Source organism: Pinus tabuliformis, chromosome 3_2 (genome assembly GCF_031772625.1).
Source record: "Pinus tabuliformis cultivar Carrire ecotype Pingquan chromosome 3_2, CPIR1, whole genome shotgun sequence".
In the NCBI taxonomy this organism is placed as follows: domain Eukaryota; kingdom Viridiplantae; phylum Streptophyta; class Pinopsida; order Pinales; family Pinaceae; genus Pinus; species Pinus tabuliformis.
In genome coordinates, this window is record NC_142302.1 from 570,184,842 (window position 1) to 570,194,239 (window position 9,398).

Below are 9,398 nucleotides of genomic sequence, written 5' to 3' on the forward strand. Positions count from 1 at the left end.
ACGCACATATGGTGAAGAAAATTTGGGTATAGTTTTTGTACCATGGTATTCTAAATAGCAAGGGTCTTTACCATGGTATTGGCCTATAGTAATGAGCGCGACAACGAATATTTGATTCTGTCAAAGAATACCATTGGCATAACTACGAAATTGGCCTAAGGAATTGGCTAAGGCCTAAGATATATAAGGCGATGGAGATCAAAGTGCTAAGGGGGCATTATATGGGTTATTGATGAATTATTTGATATGAAATAAGTATGCACTCGAGAGTGTGATGATGGATTAGATATCATAGATTTGAAATGAATACACATTGAATAATTGGCTTGTGGGGTGATAAATTTGTGATGATGCTGTAATGTGTGTCTTTTACATTATTTGCTGAGATTTGGGTTTGATTGATGATTTGTTGTGCAATGAAGGTATTATTCAATAGTTACATATCTATACACAATTTTTCTTCAGAAAAATCGCATACATACGCGGAACGACTTTTGGGTAGTAGCGTATCGATTCTGCAGTATGGGAAGATCTGTACACAACTATGCTTCTTGAAAGACCCGTAAATATGTGGAAGTGTCTTATAAGGGTCATGTACATATGCTAGGGTTTTGTTGTATATGATGTCTTGTTGTGTTTGTTGTTTTCTGTCAATGAGGTCTTCCATGATGATTTGTGTTTGGAATTGATGACTAAGGTTGAACTGATTATGTTATGAAATGTTGAATAGTAATGATGCTACTATGAGATGATCTATATTTGGTTCGTAAATATGTGACAAAGTCAGTATGTGTTTCAGTGATTGATTTTAGTAGTGCAATGATTTAGTTTTAGGATTTAGTGCTTTGATATCTATATGCGAGTTATCTGAAGAGAAAGCACATATATATGTGGATATGTCTCATAATAGTAGCGTATATATATATTCTAACATAAGATTAACTAGGGTTTGTAGTGAAAAGATATGGCTTCTATTATGAACAGTAAGTGGTCTAACATTCTGATGAATAGTATATAGTGAATTGAGATGATCTAGCTGCTTTGATTATTTGAGATCCAGTAATTGGTTTATTCAATGATTTGGTGATTAATTTGGTCCAATGATTTGATACAATGATTGGTTTCAATTTGTTACTTGATATTGGCCTTAAATGATGGTAGTGGGTCTAGTCTAAAAAGTTGATGAAACAAGGCCTACATATTTGATGTTTTGGTTTAGATGGATCTAGTATGAAACATTATGAAATGTGGTCCACAAAGGTGTTGAGGGTTGGAGCCTTCAGTGAGGAAGTTGAAGCTTCCTTCCAGTGGTAGCTGGTAAATATAATCAGGGGGTTGGAGCTCTCTTCCAGTGGGTGCTGGAGAAGGAGAGAAGGTTGTATCCTTCTACAGGTTGGTGACTGCATGTTGGTATGAATATGTGCGAGTACAAGATTGTAAGAAGTTTTTCATTATAATAAAATATGAAGACAAAGACGACAACAATTGTGGTTTTCTCCCACATTGGGTTTCCAACTAAAAATCATGGTGTTCATGTGTGTTGATGTGTTTCTTATGTGTGATCATTTATTTTTTTCTTATTGCACATGGTTACTAGTTAATTAATTCCTAATGAAGTACTGATACACTGGTTCAAGTCAAACATATGATGAATTAACTAAAAATCTAGTTAACTAGATATACACTAGTTGTTTGCATAATAGTTGCATACATACACAAGTTTACTTCATTATAGTCGTGTATAGAAATTTGAATAAGAAAAGAAAAGTTTAAGTGAGTTTTTAAAAGACTGATTCATTCTCTTTATCCCTAATAGGAAGTAGGCATAGGAAGAGTAGTGTGGCACAAAAGTCCATTTTGGGTTTGGGAATGATATAATTTGAAGAAAAAGAGAGTGAAAGCTATTGATGAAGAAAATTTATGAGATGATGGGCATGGGGTTCAAAGATAATAAGGAAGTAATGCCACCATAGGAATAAATTGTATCATCTAGACTTCTATAGGAATTAGTTTTAAATACAGAGGTTCTGAGAATAATGGAGATAGGAGAAGGACTGAGTGGCTCAGGATCAACCACAAGTGTGTGTTAGGGGCCTGTTGGAGTCAGTTTTAAATTATTGGGATTGTGTGCACAAAGGGAGAAGCAAAGCATAGTGCACAAAGGCATCACACAAATGAGGCAAGTGAACGTGATAACAATTAGCATGGGGAAACAAACAATCAGCTAATTCATGGTCATAGAGGAATAACATGGCGGGAAAAGATCGGGTTTGAATCCAAGGTTGACTTCAAATATCTACTGGTAAATAATGGTAAAACATAGAATATCTGCAGATAAATGGTTTTTACTAAAAAAAATTAAGTAATTCCCATCATGTAATGATGTATAAAACAAAGGGAGTCAATTTAGCTATGGGTTCAGTCTTTAGTTTTGTATTAGAGAAATATTAGCTAGGTTTTTGAGTCTCTTAGGGTTTTACAACATTGCATTTTACTTGTGATTCTTGTAGGCTGGTAAGTTGTGAAACCATGCAGAACTGGGAAACTATGATGTAAAATGCCACCATGAGTTAATAAAAGAATGCATTGGGAAAATTTTGTGTTCTTTTGTTATCGTATAGTTTGAGGTTGTCATTGTTTTATTACCTCCTCTCTTTCTATTATTTTGATAATGTGAATTGTGTTTAAATGACATTATTACATGGATTAAATGTTAGCCCTGTTATGGGGACTTGGGGCCCCCTTTATTTTTCAATAGTTCTTTCTTTTTTTTGTTGCATTCTAGTGTACACACTATATGTGGTTTGGGAATGATAAACCTAGTGACTAAATTTTGAGAGCCTGAATCCCATGAGAACATGGTGTCCATCAAAATCCAATCCCCTTCTCAACTACATAAACCTATTTCTCACAACTCCCCTTAAGGTGCCTCATGTTATACTTTGTCTCTTTTATAGGCATTTTTGAAAGGGATAGTACCACTAGGGACTTTTTTCAACACACTACACTCAGCAAACCTGGGTCATAAACACACCAAAAATCACCAACAAGATCTAACATTTAAGAAGAAAAATATATCAATAAATAATGCTTTAAAAGAGATTGAGACACCTAAAGACATACTCATGAAAGGAATCCCACTTTTAAGGGTATATACTCTTTTTACTCTCTTTTTTGTCAATCAACCAATTTCTATTAACTCTTCAAAATACTGTTAAAATATTGGTTGAGTTCCACTACTCTCCCAGCCTCACTCCTACTAGATTTATTAACCTGGAGAGAGATATAGAAATTGATAGAAAATGCCAAAATTCACATCTTACCTAGAAACAAAATACATAAAGCACAGATAACACAAGGAGAACACAAATTCATCCCGCCACCATCAAGGATTATGAGGAAGTACCAGTGCATGTCCAACACCATGGATGTCTGGAGTTCTAGGGTCCTCGCGAACATGAAACTCTAGGTGATCAATTTGGCCCTCTATTTGGTCTAGACACTCATTTTTTGTCTTTGGTTCCATTTAAGCGTGGATATCTTGTCAAGGGTTTCCCATTGATTATGTTTAAAATCATTCATGAATGCTATCACTTCGTTTCGATCCTCATGCCTCTGTTGCCCCAATTTCGTCAAGAAACGACGTAAACTTTGAAACGAGATCTCATATGATTACTCGTTTTGTTGAGGTAGCAAAAAAGTCAACCGATTTTGAAAAGTGGTGATGCAGAATACACCTTTTTTTATTTGGAGCATATTTTAGACACTTTACTTTGAAATGAGAATTGATATGATTACCCATTTTTTGAGGCAGCAAAAAAATCATTCAATTTTGAAAAGTGCTGATTCAGAATACACATTTTTTGATTTGGAGCATATTTTAGACACTTTAAATTTCCTTATGAACATTTTTTTTTAAATGTTAATGGATTTCAAGTTGATTTTGAAAAGCGTCGATGAGGCATCAACCCCTAAAATTTTCTTATGAACATTTTTTAAAAGTTGTTAATGGTTTTCATGTTGATTTTGAAGATTGTTGATGAGGCATCAACCCCTTTTTTAAAACACTTATTTTTTACAATTTAAATTTTCTAATATATTAGGTGTGAATATTTTTTTTTTTAATTTTGGTAATTTTCATCTAGATTTTGAAAAGCATCAACATTGTTCTTAAGGCATATTTTCGACACTTTAATATCAATTATCAAATTGAAAAATAAAGAGATCCGTTTGAAAAGAAAAAAAACACAAGAAGTTTAAAAAATAATAACAAGTAAACAAAAAGATATTTAAAACGTTAAAAAAAAAACTTAAAATATATTTTTTTTAACATGATCGGGTACTTATATATTATAAAACTGCTTGGAGCCAAATCCAGTTACATAAGTGGATGGAAGTAGATAAAGAGAAGTCCAAAATGGGTTCGCAGACCCTGACTTCTTATAGACAAACTTGAGTAGTGTAGATTGAAAGAGAAAACGGCTGTATAGCCTTACAAACAGACCTGCAAGAAGACAAAATTTGCTAGTCATTAGTTAGATTACTAGAGCTGATTGACAGAGTCATCAATCTGGGGTTCTTTCTTGACGCTTGCTCTGGTTGAAGTCTCAGCTTGCATACTCTGAGTGATGGATTTGATGTGGGCGATTGCCTCCTCCATGTGTTTGCATTTTTCCTTTAGGCTTTCTATCTCTGCCTTGTGTTTTTCCAGTTTCTTTCTCTTTGATCTGCTATCTGCCTGAAAGTCCTCTTTGAGCTCGTTGAAATGTTTGACAAACCTTGCAATCATAAAGCAATGGGCTTTACACAGCGTGCAGTTGCCGTTTCCAAGCACTCTGTCTAGAGGATTCTCGGGCATCTCTCAATTTTCCAGAGCCTCAGAATGCTATCTGTTTTCCGGGATCTCTGCCATTTCCAGGGAACTGATATGGATGCAGAGCGGGAACGGGGAAAAGGAGCTGGGGAGAAGAGGAGGGAGACCTGCACGAAAGAGGGAGAATGCAACGAAGAAGGAACAGAGCAGGGGAGAGATCACACTTAAAACGGAGAACCAGACACAGAGTTTTACCAGACTGTCGAGGAGAAGAGGAGCAGCCGAGCTTAAGGCGATATTCCAATCTTGGAGATTGCTAGCTTCCCTGGGAGCTTTTGAGAATGATCTCACAACCGATTTGAACGGATAGCTGCCTCTCTTGATGCCGGACTTCTTGAGCTGAATGCCAGGAATAGAACCTTTACTCGCCTGCGAAGAAAGGTACGTGTTTCTGATGCGCTCATAGAGAGAAGGATTGGTGAATATAAAGAGCAGAGAGGGAGAGTGAGCGGGTCGAGGATGCGACATAAGCTCAGTGATCTGGTTAGGATTAGGCACCATCATAAAATCTTTGCAGCAGTCTAAGGAGATCGTGAAAGGACTTTTACCTGAATTCTGCATGGGAGAGTCATGAGGAAGCTGGGATATCGAGATGTTGTGATCGGACCGAAAATGATGAAAGGTGGGCATGGAGAAGGTGGGATCGAAATTCAAAGCCTGACGTGCAGCGTGCGACTTGACTGATTTTGGCCAGAGATCACAAGAAGGAGGGTGGGGAATGATAAGACAAAAGGTCGAATGGATGCTGGAATGACTGGTCAGGGATTTTGACAGGCAACTAAGCCGACTATGGGACTGGTTTTTCATATATGATATCATTTTCTTTGACTTGGCCGATCTGTCTGTTGGATGTCTTAGTGGCGTAATGGTCCGCTTCAGTGTTATTGTCTCTTAGAACGTGTTTGAAAGTCGTGTCTCCCATTTCTTTGAAATTATCCTCAATCCTGAGCTTTACATTATTAAGGGCCTCTTTTTTAAATTCTGTTCCCGCCACCATAGCTGCAATGACGATGGCCGAGTCTCCCACTATTATTGGATTCCTGATTCTCAGCCGGTTTAGAATGAGGGTGCCTAAGTAGAGGCTGTAAGCTTCAGCCAGGTTGTTGGACATTTGGCCCAAACCCCATTCGTAGCTTACCAGAGTTTTGCCATGGCTGTCCTTTATGATACCCCCTGCTCCAGCTTCCCCCGGGTTATTTTTGGAGGCCCCGTCGAAATGCAAAGTAGGGCGATTTTGATCTAGGATCCGTTGACTTATTTCTTCCCTTGTGCCTCTGAGCTTCCAGTGTATTCTTCTCTTGCTAGCTTTGGGGTGTGCTAGTTGATTGTTGCTGTGATTGATGCTGAATTTATTATACCATTCCATCTCTTCTTTGTGCCAGCTTGATTGGTCTGGAGGAGCTACCAAGTTTGCGCTTATTGTTTCAGATATGAGCACTGTTGTTTTTGCTAGTATGCGGACAAGGTTGGGCTTCTTGTCATTAAAAATACAGTTATTCCTAGCTAACCAGATTTGCCAACTAAGGGTAGTTGGGATGCATTTCCACATACGGGAGATATTGTTTTTACCTTTCTTAGAATAAGGATAACATTTTACCCAGTTTTTTTGAAGGGAGGATAGCTGATCAAAAGTCTCTTCAATTTTCATTGGTCTGACTATCTGAGTCCAACAACTCTGAGCGAAGGGGCAGTGGAAGAATAGATGATGGCTGCTCTCCTCCTCAGCGTGACAAAAGCAACATATTGATGGCCCCAAGATCCCTCTTTTCCTTAGATTTTCAGCGGTAAGCACCTTTCCTTTGAGGAGAGTCCAATTGAAATGTTTGACCTTTGGAATGCATTCTGATTTCCAAACAGTTGTGAAGAGGTTCCATTTGGCTGTCGAAGTGGATGCCTGGAGGAATTTGTAACCATCTCTGACAGTGAATTTCCCACCGCTTGGATCCCATATGTACCTATCTTCAGCCCCTCTGTTGGTGGGTGTTGCGCCTGTGAGGGAGACCTTAAGATTAAGCCATAGTTCTCTGAGTTCATTGGGGATTTGAAGGTCCTTCCAGCCCTGCCAAGTGTTTCGGTCCCAAGTTGAAATATCATACAAGGAGGTTAAGTTTTTAGCTTCCATCCAGGTGTGTAGAGGCCTGAGATTTTGGTTGTGGATTCTTGGTATGGCGCCCATGATTCTGTCTGTCCAGATATTGACCTCCTGATCCAGATCTCCGTTTTGAGGGTCTGAGATTTTGTTTTCAACTGCGCTAAGAAAGTCAGAGCTGTCCGGCTGCTAGGGGGCTGCTGCTAGAAGAGATTTAAAGTGGTTGAAAGCCGCCTCCTTAATTTCATCTTGGTCACTGTACTCATGCCCTTCTGCCTCAATTTTGTCTATCTGATTACCAGCACGCCTGAGCTTTATGTTGTTTCGGAAGAAGGAGGTATTTTTGTCACCCGCCCTCAGCCATAGGCACCTCGATTTCTGCCTTTGTTCCTCTTCCTCAGCTTGATTTTGTCTATATAGCTCCCTGTACATTTCATTTTCATGGATTATATCTTTGTTTGTGGGTTGGCTATTCTCCTTTTCTTTATTCCACTACTCCATTTGCGTATACAGATCCATTTTTTTCCTCTTCTCCATTGCAGCGTATTCCTTGGCCCATTGTTTAATGACTACTCTTAGGGATTTTAATTTGGTTTCCCAGACGTAGTAAGGCAATCCCCACACTTCCTTTGCCCACTGATTTTGAACGAGGGAGCGAAAGTCTTCTTTATAATCCCATATTTTGTTGTATTTGAAGGGGAGGGGCCCCAGATTTCTCCCTTTTTCCATGTTCATCACCACAGGTTTGTGATCAGAGGCCGAAGCTTGAATGATTTTTCTCTTGATGGTAGAGAAGCTTGCTGCTATTCTTTCCTGCACGAGAAATCTGTCTAACCTCTCTTTGATATTGTGGCAGCCTATTCTTTTGTTACTCCATGTGTATTTCCCGTTGAAGGGAGGTATGTCAATGAGATTATGAGACTGAATTATAGCCTCCAGCGCCTCTCTTGAGGGGTCCGAATGAAAGTTTCCTCCTAACTTTTCATCCAAATTTCTTATGAGATTCGGATCTCCTCCCAGAATTATGTTACTGTCGTGGGAGGACTGTAATTCTAAGGATAGAGAGTCCCAACACGTTGATTTGTCCCTGTAATGGTTTGGGGCGTAGATGTTGTATATGTTGTAGACTTCTTGAGAGGCTTTGTTTCTGAGTTCTGTTCTTATCCACCAATTGCAAGATTGGAGGTTGATGTGAATCCATTTGTTCTTGTTCCAGAGTGTTCCTATGCCTCCTGATGCTCCTTCTGATCCTATTGAGTAACCTTCAAAATTTTTGAATCGTTTAACTTGTTTTTGAAAATCTTGGTCTGAGATTTTGGTCTCCTGGATGAGGACAATGTCTGGCTGCTCCTGATTTATTAAGTCACGAACTGCATTTATTTTTAAGGAGGAGCCCATCCCCCTACAGTTCCAAGAGACCAGATTCATCATTTACCAGTTTTTGGGTGAGTCCCGCTTCTCTCCTTGGTTTTTTCCCCACTTCCTTTTTGCCTGTCTAGATAGGAGTCCATTGGTTGTTGTGCTCCAGTAGCCATTTCTTTTGCTGCTGCCTCATCTCTAAGTTCCTTGTTTGACTTTCTACCTGCCTTTCTTGGGGGATCTAAGGGGAGACTGGTTTCTTTCAGTTTATTTCTGGTGAGTATTCTCTCTATTGTTGGAGGAGGGGAGGGTAGAGGGATCGAAGGAGAGGAGATGACAGCTAATGAGTTGTTGCGAGGGGAAGGGGGAGGAGAAGAGGGATCTTCAACTTCCAAGGATTCAAAAGGGTTGGAGGTGGAGGGAAAAGAGGGAGCTGAGCTGGGTGGAGGAGGGGAGGGGGGGGGGGTTCCAGGGATGGCTTAGAACTGGGCCCTTGAGAGGAAGAAGATTTTTTCTTTTTTACTTATTCCCATTGGCCATCCGAAGATTCTTCATTTTCAATAGATTCATTTGATTTTGATTTGCTACATCTATTTGAAAAGTGTCCGTATTCGTGACATACCTTGCATTTGAAGGGCAGTTGCTCGTAGTCCAGCTGTTGGATGTGCGTCCATTGGTCGACCTTGATCTTGATGGCTTCCGGCAAGCCTTTCCCAAGATCTACTTCTACACAAATCCTGGCGCACGCATGCATGTTCTCCCTTGGCTCGGATTTGTCGATATATTTGCCAACTGCATTCCTTATTGCCTTTACTGATCCGTCCCCCCAACAGTGGAGCGGTAGGTGTGGGAGGTGGACCCAGACCGAAATTGCGTTTGGGATGTCCATTTCCAGGTCGAAGTCTGGAGTCCATCTGTTCAGATGGAGGCCTCCTGAGTCCATGAAGTAGGGACCGTTTCTAAATATGAGATTCCTGTCCTCTTTTGTTTCGAAGATGAATGTATAATAGCCCCTTCCACAAAATCTGATGGCTATTTTCCCTTGTGTCATTGTGATCCAGTTGCGCTCCACCCATT

General features: G+C 39.6%; 1 protein-coding gene across 1 annotated transcript; it reads right to left on the reverse strand.

Moving 5' to 3' along the window:
* Nucleotides 1-5,660: 5,660 nt before the first annotated feature.
* On the reverse strand, nucleotides 5,661-6,239 carry LOC149181792 (uncharacterized). The gene has a single exon (XM_089414325.1). The coding sequence runs from the start codon at nucleotides 6,237-6,239 to the stop codon at nucleotides 5,661-5,663; it is 579 nt and encodes a 192-aa protein (XP_089270451.1).
* Nucleotides 6,240-9,398: the final 3,159 nt, after the last annotated feature.